We start from the raw sequence: 23,016 nt of genomic DNA on the forward strand, positions 1-23,016 counted from the left end.
ATGATATGTCTGTTTCAGTGTGTACATAAACTGTATGATGCCGATTTGTCAGTGCACAGTCTGGTCAGCCTCTTAACTTAAAGGAGGGAAAAAAAAATTTTTTTACTGTGGTTAAAAACTAAAGCGATGTTCATGACCACAAACCAAGAGAAGAAAAACTATATTACTTATAAACATTTTGAGCACACCTGCCTAGCGGTGAAAAAAGTGTTCTTTAGATATTTTTGAGCCATCTAAGTGAGTAAGACGTACCTCTCCCGGCACCTCTGCCTCGTCCCCGACCTCTTCCTCTTCCACGTCCTCGACCTCTGAATCCACCGCGGAATGGCGCCCCCTCACTCTTCACGCTGGAAACCTCATCGTGGTCGTCACGCCACTCGCGCTCATACTTTTGGCTATGCCAATCTGCAGGGAAGCCAACCATATTCCTGTCAGCAAACACTAAACCAGACTGGATAAGTAGGTCCTAACAAATATCCAATGAGGCTAACTAATTCTCTTTGTTACTAGTTTTCTAAATTGTGAAAAAACACATTTGAATACGATACAGCGTCTTCCTAACAGCGAGTAGATTTCATTTCCTGAACACAAGTGGAGTAATACGTGTAGTGCACAGCTGAATAGTGAAGCTATCAAAGCAGAAGTATAAAATTAGCAGTCGAGCGTGCACACACACACAAATCTCTCCACATCCTGCTGCTGATTCATGTGCACTTTCTCAACCAGCTAAATGTAATAATCTGCTCTGTATAATCAACATCTAAAGACACGGCAGCAAAGCCACTTCCAGTAGTTGCATATTCAGATGTGCTATCACATGCAAGCACCAGAGATGACCGCCATGTGGAGCCAACTTCCACATGCTTGTTCCTTCTTTGGCAGCTTGCTGACACTACCTCTCACCCAAAATAAACCTGTTAAAAAGACGTCACAGACTGACCTCTGAGGTCGTTCCTGGCGTTGGGAGGCAGGCGCGGGTTTTCATTCTGTCTGCTGTTGTTCCTAGAGGCCGAGCGCTCCCTGGGCCCCTCTGACTTCACCTCGATCATCAGAGGAACCCACTTCTGCTTGTTTCCTGTTTTCAAATGACATGTAGAGGAAACACCGTTAGAGGAAGAACAGATCCACGCACCGATGACTTTATTTTATTTATTCATTCTTACATCTACCAAATGAATATCTTAATCACCACCATGGTTTTTGTGTGTTTAGAAACGGCACATCTGTAAGCTGCATGATTGGCTGCTTCTACCAGCCTTTAGATATGTGCATGTGGTAAACATACTTTTATTCTGAAAAACTGATAATGGCTTCCAGGACTTTTATAGATGAAAACCTATCCTGCAGTACCCTAGCTGTCCAGCAGGGTGCCTCACAGAGCTGCTGTCTGAAAGGACCGCTGGTTGTCAGGGTGCTGTGTGGACATGTGGCTGACGTTTGTGATAGATAGCACGTGCAATAAAGAAGGGAAGTGACGTGTCCCTGCAAATGTAAGAGATGTGGTCATCAACCCTCTTGTTCTCAAAATATTCGGTTGCTTGTACTTGAAAGCAGTTGTATTTGTTTACTTATGCGTCTCTCTTGAAAGGTAGCTTGTAAATATACTTATATTTCACATTTTGTGGCAATTGGAGCCTTCAGTGCAGGCCCAGACCCGTCATTTCCCTTCTCCCTCCCTCCTGCTTGTGGTATCTGAAAACCTTACCCATGTGTCCACGTGACACCCTGACAATCAGCTGTCCTTTTAAACTGCAGCTCTGCGAAGCAGCCTGCTGGACAACTAGAGTCAATTAAACTCTACTTAAAACATAGCCTGTTTTACTCAGTCCTGGTGATTTACCTGCGGTTGAAAGCCAAAACCTTTTTGGTGGGCACGAAAAACATGTTTCATTTGCTTCAATACTGCGATCAGAGTTGTTCAAGTTCTCTTCATTTTAACATTTTAGTCAGAGAAGAGACATGAAACTCATCACCTCCACAGCACATATACAAAAACTGACAAATGCATCTCCAGGAACAAGTTTTACTATTATAAACCCAACTGCTTTAAAACTGATACGAGTACATAAAAATGTGCACTGTATGCACCGATCTTAAATACTGCAATTCAGTGTATAAATAACTTCATTGTTTAAGTTCTTCATCAATACAACAACTGGCCTGAATTGGTAGGAAAAGAAAACGAACGGTCAGGTCGGTGTAAAAGCTCGTGCCAGACTATTTGTATGCCGGTATGTTTTTTGAGGGGTGATGAAAACATGAGAGCCAGGAAACGCCCCCCTCCTCCACACTCACACAGAACAAATTCAGCCATGCACACTGAGGGCTAGCTATGCTGTGAAGGTCAGAAAGCACTCGCTGGCTGCCTGGCTGGCACGGTTTAAACCTTTAACTGCTGCCAAAACTGCTAAACTATAACCAGCCACCACAAACTTCTCCTAAATGATCTGTTATGGGCATGAATTTAAAAGGCAACCTGTATTTGACTTCGAGTGATACAACCTTGTACTGTAACTGACTCTGCTTATTTAGATTTGCTCGCACACTACTAACGTGGTTATTATAATTAAAACACGCTTTGTTTAAGCAGCCATGAAAGACCCAACTTATCTGGCACTCACTTTACCCTTTACACGTGGAGTGAACGCATCGAGCGACGCATTTGAAACACTGATAAACGTAGGCAAAGGTGGCCTTTTGTTCTCTGATATTACACGGGCAGTACGGCGTATTTGCAAAGGCACAAGTGGAGAGCACAAAATCATCTACCACATAATGTGTACCCTGTACTGGTTTGCATTAGTCATCCTTTGATTGGCCATAAAAAAAAAACAACAAAAACAAAACAGCAGCACATCTTTTAGTTCACAGTTCTGGAGTCATTATTGCCATTTTTAGAGCTGCTTAACTGAAATCCTTTTATGTGCATTTGATCAACGTTACCACTACCTTTAGCTCCAGATACTAATGAAGCCAATTATTTAAAAGCAAGAACCCCAAAAGCTCAGAGTGGACTTTTTCCTTCAAAAGTTTTAATGTCAAAACCAGATTCTTTAGCAAGCACTTAAAAAAAAAAAAAAAGTATTATTATAGACAAATTCTTAAATCAGTTTGATCATTGCTCACCTTTTTTCTTCGGTCCGTTCTTCTGGGAGTCGTCGTCACCGTTCTTCTCCTCTCCCGAGTCGTCTGACTTGGCCTTCACGTTCTCCTTGCTCTCTTCGTTGCTCTCCCTTTTCTCCTTTGACTCCTTTTTAACCATCGTCTTTTTGGTGCCCTAAGTAGACGGGAAACACATTCAAACCGCTATTTAGAGGCGGCGAAAAAAAGTCCATGAAAGGAGAACTACACAATTTCATGTAAGACTTGAATTATATGGAACTTGCTACAATGAATTCTTAATACACTTGCTTAACAAACTACACTGGCAAAGATTCTGTATAATGTTACACATTTTTACCATTTGATTTCAGTAAAATCTGAACTGGAAGCATTAGTTAAAAACCTTTAACAGTTGGCACTTTGACTGGACAGGTTAGCTTTCAGTAACCAAGGGCTCATTTTCCCTGAACCAACATCGCTTTTATAATCTTGACCTAGAGTTGAGCAACTCGGTATGTTTACATACGCACACAAACAGCCAGCAGTCTTTTCTTAGCATTTTAAATCTCTTTTTTTCCTTTTTAAAAATAAAGAAGTTTGCAATAAAATCGAATGCAAACAGGAAAAAGCAGCTCCTAAACCAGCAGTCTAGTGTGTAAAATCATAAATATTGTGGGATTGATGTTTAATGAAGGCTAAAACTGCAAATACCCACCAGGTCATAAAAGTGATTGGGACAAAGGCAACTTTGCATGTGGTTTGGGGTTTACATGACCTTTTTTTTGGGACTGCAGCAGAGTAACACACTGCTCCTACTGCCCTACACCCCAGCCTAACCTGGCACAGTAACGGACACTGGGTAGTTCACCATATATAAATTGGCTCTGCTGGTTATCTTTGCTCCCAGAGCTGATATAGTAGTTTATTCAAATCGGCCGCTCCTCTGTGTTACGACAGCTCAGCTATCAGCAACATGCATATCTGCAAACTCTGGCACTCCTGAGGTGTTTGCACAAGAGTCACGTAAATTTGTGTGAAGTTGGGTAAATAAAAGCAAGTCAGGTTTCATGCTGAAAACCATTTCCATGAACACACACAGCCATGCACACCCTTTGCATGATCATATTAAACTTAATGAACTCAATTCAAAGACCAGACCAACCCAAACAGGCTTGTTATTTCTGAACAACAGTAAGAAAGAAAGCAGTCTGTAAAAAAGTCAACATTAAAAAAGTGCAAAGTATTAAATTATTCTACAAAATAAAAGCATTTTTAAATTAAATTACACCAAAAGCTGAAGGGACCCATTTAAAATCTTTCTACTGAAAGCATTTGTATTACACATACTTTTATTTGTTTGTAGCATTAAGAGGGACAATTTGTAATCTGTCTTTTAAAATGTGAAGTCCTTTTAATTTTGTGTTCAAGGCTCGAATGTTTCACTTAGCTGAAAATAATTACTTCAGGTAAACCTAAAACAGATTACTCATAATTCTTAATATGCTAAAGTAATTCCTTTCAAATATATAACTGTGTATTATGCAAAGCTGACACATGCTGGGCCTAAACATTACACACTGTGGGGTTTATTTTTGAGACTTACCCTACAACGATTCAGTCAGCTAATATCTTATTAACGATTTTAACCCATGTAAAATTCTTCCAAAGACATCACTAAGCTATAAAGACAAAAAAAAAGTTAAACCAACTCCAAACGAATGTTAATGTTTTACCTGAGATGGCATCCAACCCCCCGGCATCCAACCCCCCCCCCCCCCCCAAACTCAGGAAACCCTGGTCAAAATAATTATACAATATAGAGAACACAAATAGCACAAAGCAAAGAAGTCTGGCTTTATTGGGTTATCTCTGTTATCCTCTTTTGCCAACTCTTTCTTTAGGCCAAGCTTAGAATGACAAATCTTTTAAATCTAATTTGGAATAAAATGGGATGCATGAGAAGGAAAGAAAAAAAGAACAAAATCCTACCAGCACAACAGGTTTTCCAAATTCAGTAGTGCAGTGTTTTGTAGGAAACGCAATACTGAGTCTGAAAATCACTTTCTGTTCTAGCACATGTAGTACCGTTTTATAGTACAGCCCAAATTCTTATCTACATTTATCTACTATGCTGTGCCCTTGATGGCAATCTACGATGCTCATTTCTGCTTAGTGCTTTTATTGGAAGGCTCCACTGCAGCAATTTTTATTTTAGCACCTGTCTCCTTAACACCCCCTCTCCCTCTGACCCCACTTCCGATTGATTGCCCCTCACCAGGCTTCCGAAAAGAGAACACAAAACTTGTAGGCTCCGCCTCCTCTGACATCTGCTCATAATAGATTAGAAAACCCTTTGACACCAGCTGCTTAGATCAGCCTGGAGCTTGAACATCTGACTCAGAGATTACATTTACAAATATGCTGACCTCATTATATGAGGTCCCACCATCATATGTGACAGAAACAAAGGAACAACACAACAGCCCCCCCTTCAAAAACTGCATAATGAATCAAAAACATGGCACCGGTGACCATTACATGACTCAGCAGATGATGATGATGATGCAAAATGACACTGACAGGGAAGAATCATAAAAAAATAAAATAAATCATTAACTTACTGCTCACTGATTAATGATTGTTGTTAATGGGAAGAAAATACTGAGATTTCCTCCGAGTTCAAATTTACAGAAGTTGACAGTTTGTCTCATAACAAAGGCTCTCCTAAGGTTACCGTGGGATACGGCCACTTAAAGGCACAAGGCTTACCCAGTGTCTTAAAAGAAATGTTCAAAAACTTTTCACATACAGAAAAATTACAAAAAACAATCACAGCACAAATTTAATTGGTCAAAAAGTGAGTTATCTGGATTTCTGTTTGACTCTAAAAAGGGTAAAGCGATACGTCTGTGAGTGTAATGTTAAGTTTTACATATTTCACTTGTTATTGGTCTAAAAATCAGATACAGTTATTGAAAGTGAACAGGTAGGCAGGCAGCAGGGTTCATGGGTTGAACTTACAGTGAATTTCCATGAGTCTCTGACCTGCCTGACAGTCGGCGGGCAGGACACGGTCCGTGTCACTGCCTCGATCTGAACAGAGGGAGGGAAGAGCAGTTTAGAGAAGACAATGAGGTGGACCATGATGCACAGACAGACAAACACACACACACACACACACACACACACACACACACGTACAGTATGTGATGATGTTTTAATAAAAAAAAAAAAAGCTCTAATGCTAAGCAGTTAAAATGGATGAAAGCTTTCTAGCACCCGACCAATTAATCAGTGTACTTCCCAGCCCTATAGTTATAATCTGGTAGTTTCCGGATATAGAGCAGATCAGACCTGCTGGGCTTTTATAGCCTAAGCTCCAAAACATCATGCTTTTATTGGTGTTGTCAAAAAACAATGAAAATGCCAAGTCAATGTTGCACAAGCTGTGGATAATAAGAAGCATCTGCTGCAACTATTAGTCGGCCGAGCTCCCTCTGGGCCTTCCACAGTACAGCCAACCTCATCTCAGTGGAGACAAAGCTAATGTGTGTCATAACATCAAGAGGTTTATTGCTCTGAAATCTGTGCGGCTTGGAAGAGGAGCGAGGATACTTTCAGCGATGACAGAATGGTGTGAGATAAACCATTAGAGGATCAGGTGTGAGCGGTTCAGTGCGTTTTCTTAATGAATAACACTGTGCGACTGAAAATGCCAACAGCAAAGCTAAGATCACAAGGATGCTGAGTCATTCTTCTTGTGCTACAGGAAGGCACTGATGACGCGTCCGTTTCAGCCACTTTCATAATGAGACATTTCTAATCCCGAGCATAGGAACAGTTACCCAAAAACCCACCCCAGAAAGCAGCACCGCCCTGCTATTTACGGTGGGTGAATGAAAGAAAGAAAATTACAGGCAGGACACTGATGAGATGATAAAAATGAGGTGAAAAATGAAAATACAATCAGGTATAGATGACATGACACCAGAAGCCACTGTGGACTAAACAGTCACATGCATGTATATGGCTTTTCTCCCCGGACTGTAGGGGAAGAGGGGCTTTCTTCTGCCTGCATGACTCAGACAACCTACAGTTATATATGTGGCAGTAGCTGCTTAGGCTGCTGCTCTCTAAGAGGTGTGGAGTGGTTCTGACTGTAATGGCACAAAAGGTCTGATAACATGACACACTGAATTTTATACCATTATTCCATGCAGTGTTTTTTTTTTCAAGTTTTTAAATATAAACACACTAAATTGTAATAAATTAAGCTGGACTAGAGAGATTTTTGCACTTCAGTGTTCATCATCATAATTATTCCCCACTAGGCAAGTGGGCCATTAGATCCACTTTTTACTAGCCCACAAGCCAATTTAATTATTTTATGTACCAATATCTTCAATATAGCAATACAGCATAATTTGTTGAATTAGATTTATATCCTATATTCGAAAGAAAAACAGTAAAAGCTTTAAAATTGATAGTGGAGTACATGCATGCTCCTACAAAGAGCTGGAGCGGCTGCAGTCAGCCTGAAGCAAAAAATCTAAAAGGTTAAAAATCTCGCACCTTCTTAATTCAGTCGTTTGTGTTAAACAAACTGGTGGTGGATGGGAACAACTGAGAACACGGCTTTTCTTCCCATGTAAACTGAGGGGCCAGTTCAGCAAGTTTGCATCACAGGTCAACCGCAACACCGTCAGTGACCCAAACAGGATCAGCTGCCTAATCAACTTGACTAGTATATACACGACAACAGTCACCCCAAAGCATTTTATACTGTAAGGTAAGCATGAGCCAGCAAAATCCCAACAATCACATGACTCCCAATGAGTAAGCATTGGGATGGAAAAAGACCCTTTTAAACAGGAAGAAGCCTCCAGCAGAACCAGCCTCAGTGAGGGGGCCGTCATCTGCAGCAAGCGGTTGGGGGTGAGGGGAGGAAGACAACCTATTTATTTGATGATTATTCTAAACATTTGTTTAGAATAATCATCAGAGGTGTACACCCTTTTGTTTTTCACCGATTAAAAAAAAAAAAAAGGGGGAAGGGGAAAAAAAAAGCAACCTAGTTTGATTAGGATTACAAAACTGTTGCTAAACTTCATCTTACAACAAAAAAGTAGCATAAAACCTTTTATTACTTATTCAAATCTACTTTCAGTGTCTGGACTTTACACTTTGTTAAAAAAAAAAAAAAAAAGCTGTAATGCGTTTTGTCTAAATGTGTTATTGCACCGCACGTTTCTTTGAATCTCTGCGGGCTGCCCAAACAAGTGTGAAGCACTTTCTGCTTGCATTGCTGTGCTGTATTTCATGTTGTATCATGGAAGACAATTTTAAAACTTCAAAAAAGCAGATTAACTTTATGCCCACTGACTGCGACCTTAGGTTTGACTTTAACCACAGCACTGGAAAATTAAAGTACACTATGCAAATTCCCCACCTTCTCTTAAATATCAGAGTCCCCAGCATGAGTAATCCGTGGAATTCAGTGACTGATTTACACCTTTGAATGTTGCATGATGGATGGTGAACTTCAGCCCCCCCCCTAAGAATAGCACCACCACAGATCCAGGGGTGGCTTCTTTGAGGGGGGGATCCCTAAAAGGACATCCTTTCCCAGGCCTTGGCCTACCTCCAGACTCCACCCCTCCCACCAGTCCTGCAGGTTATTCCTGGTGCTGATGATATGACCCACATTTTCGTGCTCGAGGACACGCTCTCCCCTTCATGTTCCCTCAGACCTGCCTGCCTAAAATAGGGGAGGTTACCGGGGTTGCTTGCCCAGTGACATACTGTCATCCAGAGACCAGAAATAGATAACAGCTCGGGGGGGGGGGGGGGGGGGGGACTGACTGCTGGTGCTGCTGTAAGTGGACACAAATTAGACACATCCCACAGCTGACCTGCAGCTCTAAGGGACAAGTGGAGTTTAGAGGGGAGGGGCTTAGAGTGTCATGGACACCTGGGTAAAGCTTATATGCAGGACGTGTTTCAGAATGAGTTAATCACTAGCAGAGGAGAGACTTTTTTTAATGTACATTAATGCAGTTTTAACAGACTCCCACCTCCTTACAAGTTATTTTGCAACATGACAGGAAACAGCACAGGCCCAACAAACCTGTAAACATCCCTCAAATTTGAAGGTTTAACACTAAGGTGCTACTGCAGGATCAACAACTCATTTGGACGTTTTTTAGGGTACTTAAGTAACCAAACATGCAGCTTGAAGACTCAGAACAGCTTACTCCTAGAAATAGCTAACATTTTAATCACAATAAAACATGCAACGTCATTTAAAACTCACTGAGTTTATAATGACTCAGGCCTTAGATACCGTCACAATTTCCTTTTTTTGAAAAAGAAAAAAAACAAGATACTAATCCTTAAGCGTAAAAATTTTTGGCAGCTGCTCATTTTGTGGTCAGCCATCTTTGCTTCGTCTCCACAGATGGAGACATGGTGGCAAATCTTGGCTAACCCACACCTTAAAAGAAACAATCAATCCTGGGGACACAAAGTCAGGGCCAACAGAAGCAGACTGCTCTGTCTGGATGTGCTGTTTAGCTGGCGTGTAATTACAGCCACTAAAATACCCATTGAAGAAAGCTGCAAACACCCACTACAGCAAAGTGTAGCAGGCTCGGCTCCTCATTTTGCTTGGTGAATATTTTTAACTTAAAAGTTACTGAAATCTGCTTCCAACTCTAAACTGTTGCAACGCTTGTGTTCCCTCCAGTCTTCACCTTCTTCCCATTATTATAAAAAGGATTAACTTCAGACCCCGTAACACCACAGCTCGCTTAAACTTATAAAGGCTCCAGTTCATACATTCGTTGCAGAACAATCCAAAAAAACATCACTCTCTACCACTTTTCCCTGAGGCACAGCATGAACTCTCTACATGCTCTACCTCAGATTTTGTGACCCTTTACCCTGCAGAAATTTTCTACAATTTTGGTCCATATTTTTCTAAAACAACTCCTGAACACAAATTTTCAAAAACCTTTCTGCTAATGCTTTTCTCTACAAGACAGATGTGCTCTGCAGGAATGGGTTGAAAGAACCAATTCTAAAAAGAAAAAGTTCTGACCACAATGAAATGACATATCATATCCGTCTACAGCTGAAACCTAATGCACCAGCTGAGAGCAAAAGAAAAAAAAAAAAAAAAAAAAAAATGCAAATCAGATATGTCTCATAGCATAAAAAAACCTGTTGCACACGTATGGATGTCGCTGCTTCTACTCAAATATCAAACAATGTAGTCAGCTGAAACAGAGCTTAATCTCTCCAGTGTATCTTCTACATCTACAAGGCTACAAAAATACAACACGCAGTAATAACAACAACAACAACCTACCTGCATGTCTTTAGTTGCAATCTCCCCTGGAGTTGGCCAGCTGTTCGTGTCTCCGAAGTCTCCAACCTGAGGACAAAAAAAAAAACAAAGAAATTACAAAGAAATTCAAGAGGGGAAAAAAAAACCATCCGATTGCTTCTTTTCTGTTTAAAAATGTCAATTTCTTCAAGAAATAGAGAAAAAGGAAAAAAGATAAACACCGTTCAGGTTAAAACGCAGTCCAAAAACTGATCATGTCTGAACAGGCAGTACCCGCTGTAGTCCTTACACGTTACGCTCAAGTATAATCTGGTTAAAAAACACTTTACATGAGTGTTTTTACAGCTTTTTACTGTTTATCTTCAGCAATGTGTTGCCGGCTGATTGCCAGTTTCTGTCTTTTGTTCCTGGGACTGGGTGGTTAACTCCAAACCAGCCATAAAAAGTTTATGGTCAAGGTGTGGCTACAAACAACCAACTGTAGAGTACTACAGCGTCAGACAAAAGGGGTGGGGAGTTCTGAATGAAAGGCTTCATCTCGCATGCCATTGGTTCACTGCGAGCACATCTGCATTCCAGCATGTGAGAGGAGGTGACTGCACATTTCTCGAGGCATTAAAGAAATACCTGCGCTTGAGCTGTCACATGGGGGGAAAAAAAACAACTTTCCTTCAGCTCATGTCAAAAAAAAAATAAAGGTTGTCTTCTCAATTTACACTCAGCAAATATTTCATTAGATACATTTTTCTAATACCAGGTAGGACCGCCCCTTTTTTCCATCAGAACTGTGTTAATCCTTCACGGCATAGATTTACTAAGTTGATGGAAACATTTCTTGGGTGATTTTAGTGCATATTGACAAAATATCATCATAAGGTTGCTGCAGATTTGTCAGCTGCACATCCATGATACAAATATCCAGTACCTCCACATCAAATTTGCACTATTGGGTTGAGATCTGGGTACTGTGGAGGCTGTGAGCTCATAATCATGTTCAAGAAACCAGTTAGAGAAAACTTTGTGGCATGAAGACTGATCATAATGGAATAGCTTTACTCGAGCAAGCTGCAGTATTTAAAACGATGCCCAGTTGAAACTAAAGGGGACCAAAGTGTGCCAAGAAATTACCCCCACACACTTTTAGACCACCAGCAGCAGCTGAGACAATTGGATCCACACTTTAATGTCATTAATGCCAGTTTCTGATCCTACCATCCAAATTTCACAGCAGAAACAGACTCAGAACACAGATTTTGTTTATTCAATCTTCTAATTTCCAGTTTTGCTGAGCCCGTGTGAACTCTAGCCTCGTTTTGGTCTTCTTGGCAGGCAGGAGTGGCACCCAGACTAGTCCCCTGCTACTGCTGACGTTTTGACACCAAAGCAGAAAGCCTGATACTACAACAGAAATAAAAAGCCACTTCACCTAAATTTTAAGAAATCATTTTTGTTTTTAAATGCACCATAACAAAAATCTGTTATCTGGTATAAGTTATAGACAATAATCATTTCTTGGCTGGGAATTATTAAACAATGACAGACAAAAATTGGGGGGGGGGGTCTAATTTTTCCCATCAAGTAAGCTAATTTCCCTTTGGACAAATTCTTGCCAAAACAATCTGGATTTTAAAAGCACTGAATTTTCCTTAGAGACGTTAAAAGCCAAATCAAGCCAACATAATACCGTTGGAGCTTGTGAATATTATAAAAACCGTCCGCTGCTTAACATTCAACACATAGACATATGCATGCAAATTATTACCTTGCCGCCACGCCTGGCTTTAGGTGGGTTGCCTGCTCTCACCACCTTGGCAGGGCCGGTGGACTCTGTGGGGACACAAAGATGACTGACATTACAACTTGGTCTGCATACATGAACAGAGGAAGATAGAGGCACAAACATTTATATGCATGTGATTAAAAATGTAGAGTCTTGTAGGGAGGAAAAAAAAAAACCCCACATAAGACAAACTTGCTTCTTTCTCCCACAGGTACTCGCTTGTCTTTCAAACAGTTCAATTTACATTCTCATTACTTGTCTTATCTATGAGCAGCAGGCAGGCTCTTGGTGAATAATCTGGCTTTATGTGTCTTATTTCCCCTTTAATAAACTGCTGTGGTGTCTGTTTTCAGATAAACTAAACTACAATCCGACACTCTTTTCTGACTCTGTTGCATCGAGCTACATTCACTGCAACAAACCCACACAACACAATCACTCGAATAAGCACAACAGGAGAATACAAATTCAAAAAGTGTGTTGAACAACATGTGTAGGGATGTCAGAAACTCATCAGGAGAAGTGTGATAGATAAATTTTAAGCCATGAAAGTATGATGAATTTATAATTGATAGTGATAAGATTTTTGCCAATGAAAGTGAAAAGATTTTCAAGAGCTTGAGGTTATGTTAAGTTAAAGTATAAAAAAAAACAACAAATGTTTTATATTTTTCTTTTAAAAACTGAGCATTTAGCATATTGAGTGAACAAACCAACAAATAAAGGATTCAATACATATATATAAAAAAATATATATTACTCAACTGAGGCCTGACAGCCAGTGTGTTTTGTATTTTGTTGGCTCTTCCTCAGAACAATAAAATAAAACATATCACAGCAGGATCTGAATTATTCCTTAAAATAAATACATAAAACAGCAGGTGATCTCCATACAACACGACCAGCTCAACAGCAGCACACACCACCATCCCTTACATGAATGTAAATTAGTAGATATAGAATTTAAACAACATAAAGGGTTAAATACATTAGTAACAAATTATTGCTGCAATCCAGCTACAATTACAACAAAAGCCATAAAATAAAAAAGAACAAAGAACTTCGGAAAGATAGACACAAACTTGTTACCTTAAACCAGTTCTGAAGAAAACGTGCAGGTTACTTCAGCCTTTAAAGACGTGAGTCTGGTATTGCTGTAGTTTCCCCCCCCCAATGAAAACGATAGTCACGTTCACCACCTCATTGTCTGGCTCATGCCCTGAAATCAGAGACGTTTCCTCCTTTCCATCTCTAGCTGCACTGTCACCAGCCACAGTGATACGAGCGAGGCAACCAGCGAGGCTCCCAGGCAGCAGTTCACACCAAAGTATAAATCTTACTAAGCGCCTTAAGGACAATCACCGGGAAGAAAGAGAGAGGGGGAATAAAAATCCTCTGGCAGATACATCGCCAAAGCAGCGTGCCGGAGTTTCAGTAGAGACGTCTATGCGTGTACATGTTAATGACAGCAAGATATTTCAGGTTTGGAGGACAGTACAGCCAAACAGGAATTTCTAGGCCCAGAAAACCTACTTCTATTTCACTTTTCAATGCATACACGTTCTGAATCGCACGTCCACATAACACCCATCGTTCAAATCTTGCCTTTTCACCGTTCAGGTAAAAGGAAACAAAAGAAACTGTTTCCAACTTTTAAAAAAAAGCATCTAATCCTGCCATTTAGGAAGGGGAAAAAAAAAAAAACCACACAATACTTGGGAATCTGTATGAAAATGGCACAAAATTATAAAGACCCAGGCAAACAGTTTTGCTGACGCCAATTTCATCATTGCCATTTTTCAAATTCCCAACGACCTTCAGTAATGACAAAGCTGCTGGTGTCTAAAAAGTCTGCAGTCACAGTGCATGAATGAACATTTAAAACTAGAAACAACAGGAAACAATGAGATTAAAACCTTAACCAGTGCAACATGTTTAGCTGCTGTAAAGCAGCTGCTGTACAGGCACCTTCAATGGCGTCTCCTGACTCCAACTCCAAAGGGACTTACCATACTCCTCGTCTCCAACTATCTCTCAATGATCTAATAATCTCTCAAGGTTAAACACTACAGTGTTTTAAAATAAAACAAATAGTTAGCTTAGGACATGGTCAAAGTTGGCATCGGTTTTCAATACTGATGTTTGCAATTAACTAACCAACATCCAATATCAACCACCGATTTTCCATTTTGTTTTAGCTTTGTTCATTTAGTGAGAAACTGATAAGAAAATATAAAGAACAAACCTCTTGTTTTCTCTTTTTGGTTCATCACACTGCAGCTGAAAACTGATAGACGGCCAACTGGCAAATGAGACATCTGAGAGCAGGCAGTAGGTCTGGCATCAACTGTTCTGACGATGTAGCCTCAGTTAAAAGTACTTAAAATCTAACTGGTGCTTAGACAAGCGGCAGAAAGATACCCAAATCAAATCCATTCTTAATCACGGACCACTTCACAGGTCAGAGCATTTGCATGTGTTAGAAACAGAACGACACTATGATTAACAAAAGGTCGGGCTGGGTGAGAAACCTACAACTGCTGGGTAGAAACTAGAGATGGCACGATACCACTTTTTTTATGTCCGATACTGATATCATAAATTTGGATATCTGCCGATACCGATATGAATCCGATAGTGTTTTTTAATCAATAAAACTGTTTTTTAATATCTTTAAAAGCTGCATTTTGTATAAGTTCATACTCAAGTTTAAATAAACAACAACACTAAAGCTATTCTGTTATACCTGTATGTAAAAAATACACTGCACCCAAAATATTTCATAGTTCAGCAACACTGATCAATCTAATAAACTTAATCCTCCCTATTCTGGTATTTTAAAGAGTACTTAGCAGAAATATTAAGCAACCTAACTAATAGGGTTGCAAACTCCCAGCCCCCCCCCCAAAAAGAAAAAAAAAAGAAAAAAAAAATAGGGAACCACCCCCCACCCTCCACCTCATGATGCTTAATCGACATAATCAACTTTAATTTGATGCAGTGTAAAAAAAAAAAAAAAAAAAAAAAAAAAAAAAAAAAAAAAAAAAATTGCACAGAAATAAATTATTTTTCAAGAATAATTAAATAGATTCAACATCTTTCTTCTACAGAATTGCAGATTGCACAGATGGTACCTTCCCAAAGGAAAAAGTACCATAGCTTACTAGGGTATATTAGACTTAATAGTTACTATATACAGTAATGGACTTCTATACATTTTACATCAGATTAAAACTTTGGGTGTAAGATTCAGATAATTATTTATTAAAAGCTAGACATTTTAAATGAGAATAAGAAAGAAAAGTATGTCTTTGTGCCCCCTTTTCCCTGTTAATGCCCTATCGGCCCCCCTGGCTAAACTTTGCTAGACCCGCCCCTGCACAGTTACCAGCCGTCAGCTACGTAGAAAAGGATCCTGGTCTAGAAAGTAATATTAAATAAATTCTAACGACAGCTTATCAAGGTTAAACGTGCTGCTGTTGTTCAGCCGCTGGTTTCCTCTTTCTGGTGCAAAGTGGGCAATAAAAAAAGAGACGGACTCGCGACAGAAAAGCCGATCAGCTGATCATTGATCAGTTTCCTGCTGCTACTTCAATCATGAGAGGGAGAGAGAGGCAGTCGCTCCATATATCGGTTGTTAAGCTTAACGTGGGTACGCTTTACAAACATTCAGAGATGAACTTACACACTTGCTTTACTTCTCTCTGGGATAACTTCCTCGGAGATGAAATGCTGGATTGCTAGCGAGGCTACAAATACACACAGCCGCTCTATCATGTGACGCACACTGCTCCGACGTGCTACGGTTATGAGCCGAGTTACGCCGTGTCGCAAGTTTTGTGAGGTGCTTTTTTGATATTTAATGGATCGGATTACATTTTTTATTTCTCTCCGATATCCAATCCAGTAATTTACGTCAGTATCGGACCGATACCGATACGTAATATCGGATCGGTCCATCTCTAGTAGAAACTGGCCAAGAACCTACAGTTGTTCCCTGGGTGGAAATTTACCAGCAGAAGAGTTTCAACTGTTTTATCAAGGCTAAGTCAGTAAACTGAAAACTTAAAAAATAATAATAATTAAAATATTAAAAGAATTGTGTGTCATGACAGTGTAAGAAGCCAATTCAGAGGCAAACTGAGATTAAAAAAAGCCCATCATGTACTTAAAGAACACTGAATGAACTCTAAATGGATCCAAATTTACAGCCTTTTATTATTCAGCTCTATTAAGAAGTGCAGTAAAAGTGTACGGGGGAAGGATGAGTGAGATTATTGCAAAAACAAGAGTCTACAGTATAATATAAGTTAGTCTTAAAGCCATGAAAAATGCCAACAGTCGCGTTTACAGACAGCATGACTGTAGAGAATTTTTTCCTTAAATCCACTACAGGTAGTAAATGAAGACAAAACTTAGAGAAAATTAAACTGCTCCTTAAACATCAAAAGAAAGAACATCGAGAATTTAACTGGTTCTCCTATAGTTTGGCTTTCCGATTGTATTCTCTCATCTCAATGCTTGCTGTTGTGCAGTTTTCTTTTTCCCAGGCTGGGAACGCCGTCATAAGCCGATTCTGAGGCATTTTAAGTACAACTGAGGACGAGGAAAACACTGAAAGCCACAGCAAATGCTTTGCCAGCTAATCACATGGAATTATATTAAATTAGCCACTGAATTCAAAATTTCTATATAGAAATGTGAGTACATTACCCATGATGCAAGTTGACCAGTTTGGTTAGCAATTCAATGCTAAAGACCTCAAGATGGGCACATTAAGCAGACGAGGAGGAGGCAGAGGTTTTCCTTTTTCAACATCACTCTTCAGCTCATGTGGAGCCACAAATATCCTTACACACAAGCTTAATAATGAGAGTTAACCTTCAAATCAGTTTTTAATCAAATGGAGGACTGCGAGCTGAACCTCATGTCTCTTTACTGTCCCGTAGTATCCCCTCACTTCATTTACATGATTCCTGGACTTCAAACTTAGACTGTTTGTTTAACTTTGAGCCATGAATTTAGGAGATGGTGCAACAGTGGTTTAATTTGAGCTTCCTGACACTACAGGCTTTAACTTTTGCTTCATGTTAGCCCATTTAGGAGCTTTGCATCCCCCGGGGATTACTCAACAGAAGTTACGCAGCAAATAAAAAATGATTTCTTGGAGGGATCAAAGATGGGACGCAACATGAGCTAACAAACAGGGCGAGGGTGTGGTGTCTTTCTGATCGCTAATACATTTGTGCAGTGCCCATTTAGATAAAACAGTATGAAGAACATTCAAAAACCACATTTTCTTTCAACATCAACCAGGCAGGAGAATCACAGTGTAACTGAATAACTCATTTAGAAACTGAGGTGGAAAGTGTGTGTATTTTGTTTTGATGTTTTAAACATCCTTCCTTTAAAAGAACAATTTTATGAGCAACAAATTTTGCTGATCTTCTCTAATAACGAAGGATTTGTTGCAGATACAGACAGCGCAGTTTTTTAGTCAGCCTCTCATTAGCTCCAATCAGAGGACTTCAGGTCTATCGCCCAGGCTACTACTTTGTTTTCATCAATGCAGTCTTTCATAAAGAAGCTGTGTGAAATAATTAAACAGCTAAAAGTTTGCTTTGTGAAACTGGCAGCTTTTTACCCTTAAACAAAAGCTTCTTATAACCTGGTGACGTTTCAGGTGGCGAACGCAACATCCCACACTTAGCAGGCATAAAGTTGCGTCAGCAGCTGGCCGCTTACACTAATCGTGGCTGATAATGTCACATGAATGTGCCAGTCTGATAAAACTCACTAATGGCAGGTGGAAACCGAAGGATTGCTCCAAACAGGAACCTGATTCTGCGCTAACCTGGTTTGCTATTTTAAGCTGGAACCCTCCAGTGTTAGGCGGCCTCATGACCGGACTTTTCAATCATCCTGGCCTGTAGTCATTTTATCACCAAAATTAGGAAAATTCCAACAGATACAATTTGAGACACAAGTGAAGTCAAGTAAAAAAAAAAAAAATCCCTGAAATCTGTTTTGTTATAATAAAATTTAAACCTGCAAAAATCACTAAAAGTAGAAGACTTTTAATGGAAGAAAACTTTGGTTTACTTTGACCTAGATTTGCACATCCTTGTTCCTGACCTTCATAGGAAAATAGAAGTGTGCAGCCAAAAGTGGACAAAGTGTGAACCATTACCCCTGCCTCTTCAGCTAAAGAATAAACGTCTCCACAGAAGATCCCACAGAAAGTTATGAGACAAGCAACTGCGCAAAAAAGCCTGACATCAAACTTATTTTACTCCAATAAAAATCCTGCAACTCTAAAATTAAAATTTGTACTCTCCTAATAGCTAGGAAGAGCAAATGGCTCTCCTCAGCTGGATAGTTTGTTCATGGTATGCTCGGCACCAAAAATAGCTTTAACTGGCCTTATAAGTAAAGAACCAAAGACACATGGATCATTTGCCCGTGTCACATTGTTCTGTGACCAAGTCTCAACTACCAAACAGGACTGAACATATCCTCCTGAACACAGGTATGCATCTGCAAACACCTTAGATTTCCACCCACCCACTTAAACTCCAGCCACATTTGGGTCGGGTTAATGCATAACTGAAACTCCTGCTCTCCTGTCAGCAGACCCATGTTGAAACACTGGCCAGCGTAACAACTTTGCACTTATTTAGTCAAGGAATCCGTGTTAATTCCTCAAGCATTTAGCCCTCTCTTATCTGCTTAGTGTATGAACAATAGTAGTTACAAAAATTTCTCACTGCTCCCTGTGCTGCATGATTGTTCATTTTGTGCCTAATCACAGGAAGTGGGACAACAGAGGAAACACTCAACTTTCCTCGAGTCTTTCTACCTCGTCATCATGACAGAGCACTCTGACGTGGCCTCCGACAATCAGAACTCTAGAGGAGCTGTTTCAGTTTGGCAAAAAAAAAGTGCATTTAAAATCAAAAGTCAGAATACTTTATTAATCCCTAAGGAAATTATGTTCTCTGTAAAAAATTACAGTCCTCTGTGAAAGGGGTGATGCCTTGCCCATTTCTGCTATACTCTGTACTGCTTCTCTGATTCATTTGCTTTTCTGGGAAATCAGCTGTTCGGTGGTATTAAGATTATTAAAGATAGATTTGCATGACCATTACATCAGTGAGCGAGTAAGTGCAGAACAGAAGCGGTAAGTGAGAAAAAAAAAAAAGAAGTGTGATTTTCTTTGACCGTATGGATACAGTATCTATTATAGGTACTAATCTTTAAAAAAAAAAAAAAAAAAAAAAAAAAGATTTGTGACATCAGGAGCCAGGTTTACCATTAACAGCATGTCTATCAAGTTACTTATGTTTCGATTACCCCTCCCTTACCAGTGCAAGTGGTAGTGCCCAGGTAAATGAGGCTGGTAATGCAAAAGCAATGGGATTAGAAAGAAACCGTGGCATCTTCCTGTGAGTGTGCATTGTGTTTAGTTTTATTTTAGAGTCACATTGTTTGGTTGATGTTTCCAATTTTTCCCCCCTTTTGTTAATAACTACCAGGTGCAACTGTTTGTGCACGTACTCCTGCACATCGTCTCCCTCTTAAAATATGGACTGCGCAACTAACGTCCCGGAGACGTCACCAGTTCAGATAAGAAGTTGTAAATAAACCTCTGTGAGCAACCATAAGATACTCATGAAATCTTTATGAATTAATTGTTTATGTAAAGATGAGTTGCTTCTGTGGTGACCAAAGACAAATCGGCCCTTCCTATTTCAGGGTAAAGAGTGTTTGCAATTTAAGAGCAAATAAATTACACTTGATTGTTATTTATAATTCCAGTCATTGGTAAGTTCATACAATTACAGCAAACAGCGTTTTTTCTTCTTTTTTTAATATCGCTTCGACCACTTCTGGGAACCCAACAGCAGCAATGAACCAGACTAGTTCCTGAAACTGTATCCCACTAGTAATTACATTTCATAGTCCACCAAACTCTGCAAAAAGTGGACAATCAAGTGTTGTTCAGTAGTAAAAAGCAAGCTGTTGAGCTAAACCACCACCTCATGATCATCTGAGCCGCATGCTACGAATCCTCCTCGACAGACATGTAGGCATTACTTACAGGGCTGCTCAGTGTTCAGTGCACGTCACATGATGATTGCAGATGATAGTTTAAGGTCAGAGGAGAGCCTCGCTGGGCCAAGATGTTAGGCAAACTATAAGCTGATGCTCCTCAGGCAGTCACATCGTCAGTGGGTTCATATAAGATGCTCTTTGTGTATCTAACTGCCTTCCAGGGCATTTAAGTAATGCAAGCAGTGACTGATTATTGCAACAAGACTCCGTGGTATAGCCATTACCTTAACCTCTCTACTTATTTATTGCTTCAGCCCAACAGTCCAAACAAATGCAACATTTCCCTCATTAACAATTATTTCTTGATACTTTTATAGTTGTAATGTCACTTTAGAAGCTAAAATTGTATTGTTAACTGTATTAAGGGGAATCCATTTAAACTACAGAAATCCATCACAAATTTCACTGCTTCTGCCCAAAAGGGGAAAAAAAGAAAGTGTGATATGTGGCCTTGTGTTCAGGGCTTTGAAATAGGGACATAACTGCAAAAATATTTTCCCACAAGAATTATTATTGATACTGGATAGTGTTTGTGGTTTTGTTCACTATTGTTCTGACACAATAGCAGCTGGACAGCGTCTTATCACACAAAAGTCACCTTGAAGACGGCACCTGAATGGGAGCGGTTGCACAGCTGGTCACTTCTAATTTCACTAGTGTGACTCTAGCATAGCAAGCATCAGTTTGAGCATTTAGCTGAAACTGATGATACAACCCTTCAGTTTTCTCCGTCCCGTTTGCGTCATAATGCTCGTTTGTGTGTGTTTAGCTAACTCTGAACTTTTGCGTCTCTTCTCCAAAATGTCCTATTGACACCCCCATTAGTACATAATGAGGGCATTAGGTTGGTAATGGTGGGATGGTTACAACACAGAAACTAAATTGCAATGTGAGACTATGGACTTTATTTCAGAATTATTACACAACTACTGTAACACCTATTTAAAATGCTCTCATAAGCCAAATTGTAGATTTTAATCTCTTTAATGTAGCCCATTTCACAATAGTTTACTACACCACATCAGAAAAGTTTCCACCTGTGATAACAAACCTTCACTCCTGAGCTTTGCTTCATGAGTTTTAAGTGTTTTTGACTTTTGGCACCTTAAAAACGCTCTCTGCAGGTATGAGTACAGGCTGGTTGTATTTTAAGTTTTATGGGGCCAACTGTAATAAAGCTCTGACAACTGTGTTACTGAATACTCTCAAACTGATGGGTGTAGGTATGACTATGTGTTACAAAGAGAAATGGCTAAATAACAGAAACCTACAGAGAAAGAATGAGTGAAGATGTAAATGGGGGAGAGGGAAATGTCTCTCCCCATCTCTCCCCAAAGAAGCAACAAGAAGAATAAAACGCTGGACGACTAAAACATCCACAGAGAGAAGAATTAATCAGTGAGCTCATTTTTCTTTAAAAGTAAATCAAAATAATACAAACAACTTCACCATTTGCATGCTGTTTGCTGATCCTCAACATCAGCTGTATATGAACTGAGGCAAAGCCACTTAAATACAATCTAAATGCACAACAAATCAACAACACCGCACTCGCACACAAACAAGTGTTAAAGTAAATCCAAATAACTGAAAGCCAGTCGTGAACTAAAACTAACTGAATTTGACTATAAGGTGTGTCCATATTTTGTTTAAAGTGTACACATGACTAAATTATATGTAGCTTAAGCTGCGCATCAGCTGATCAAAGAAAGCACAGCCTGTGGCACACCTTTTTCCCCTTTTAAGCTTCACAGTTTGAGTGTTAACCTGATGAAAACTCTAGCCAGTAGGTCAAGTTTTTCTTTGCTGTGCTTCTACTCTAAAGTTTCTGCTTTTAGGACATGTTTTTACCCCACTGAGGAGCATCTATCTGGGGTATATGTTTTAGAAACCGCACAGCACTTCCATTTACAAATAAAACAAACAAACAAATAAACAAAAAGACTGCTCCATGTTGATGGATAGTTAAGTGAGCTAATTCTCATGCATGTTACAGAAGAGTCACCAACTGTTACATTTTTAAATGCTTTAAAAATAAATAAAATAAAACAGACAATGAGTTGAAAGGTGAGTCTTCAGAGTCAGGTAACACCGGGGTACTTTCAGCCTCCGGGAACCTTTTTAAGACTTCTAGGAAGCGTTACAGATAATTGTTCCTGTGTCTGCGTGCCAGATACTGGGAAAGTCATAATTCAACAAAAATCAGCGTTTACAGACATTTCTTTAAACTCCTACACCGGATTAGACATTTTCTCAGCACTGGTAATAGGCCAACACAAGAATAAAGCACTGGGGACAACCACTTAAAAGTCTTAACATTACACACGTAAGGAGCCTAAACACAAAAATGGGGGGGAAAAAAAGATTTTGACAGAGCAAAATATTACAAATATGCTGTTTGCAATTTCTCTCAACTTACTACTTAGCATCCACCAATGAAGAGGCGGAAACAAGACCACGAGAAAATAAAATTGTCACAGCTGACTGGATTTACACCATTACATCATTTTTATTAGTGGTTTGACAGCAGCATGTAGTTATAGTTGGATTTTCCCTGCAGGTAGTCCCCGAAACTGTTTGCTCCAGCAGCAGCTCACAACCAAGTACTCATAACAACTGCACAGACTGATGACATCCATTAATAATATAGAAATAGCCCCTGAAGGTTTGA

At 39.7% G+C, this 23,016-nt stretch overlaps 1 protein-coding gene across 9 annotated transcripts in view; it reads right to left on the reverse strand.

Annotated features, from left to right (window-relative positions):
• The window catches only part of larp1 (La ribonucleoprotein 1, translational regulator), a 49,216-nt gene that overhangs the window by 15,275 nt on the left and 10,925 nt on the right, over nucleotides 1–23,016 (reverse strand). For 6 of the 9 annotated variants that reach the window (XM_005456148.4, XM_025910913.1, XM_013275138.3 and 3 more), the window contains exons 2-7: nucleotides 12,213–12,277; nucleotides 10,472–10,537; nucleotides 6,124–6,195; nucleotides 3,127–3,277; nucleotides 941–1,075; nucleotides 253–405 (exon numbers count right to left, since the gene is read on the reverse strand). In XM_005456148.4, coding sequence (XP_005456205.1) covers nucleotides 253–405; nucleotides 941–1,075; nucleotides 3,127–3,277; nucleotides 6,124–6,195; nucleotides 10,472–10,537; nucleotides 12,213–12,277 — 642 coding nt within the window. Of the gene's footprint in view, nucleotides 1–252; nucleotides 406–940; nucleotides 1,076–3,126; nucleotides 3,278–5,723; nucleotides 5,825–6,123; nucleotides 6,196–10,471; nucleotides 10,538–12,212; nucleotides 12,278–16,943; nucleotides 17,176–23,016 lie in introns of those variants that run through there. The other 3 variants (XM_019363681.2, XM_025910914.1, XM_019363682.2) reach the window with 3 other exon arrangements.

The sequence above is a fragment of the Oreochromis niloticus genome, linkage group LG10 (assembly GCF_001858045.2).
Source record: "Oreochromis niloticus isolate F11D_XX linkage group LG10, O_niloticus_UMD_NMBU, whole genome shotgun sequence".
NCBI lineage: Eukaryota > Metazoa > Chordata > Actinopteri > Cichliformes > Cichlidae > Oreochromis > Oreochromis niloticus.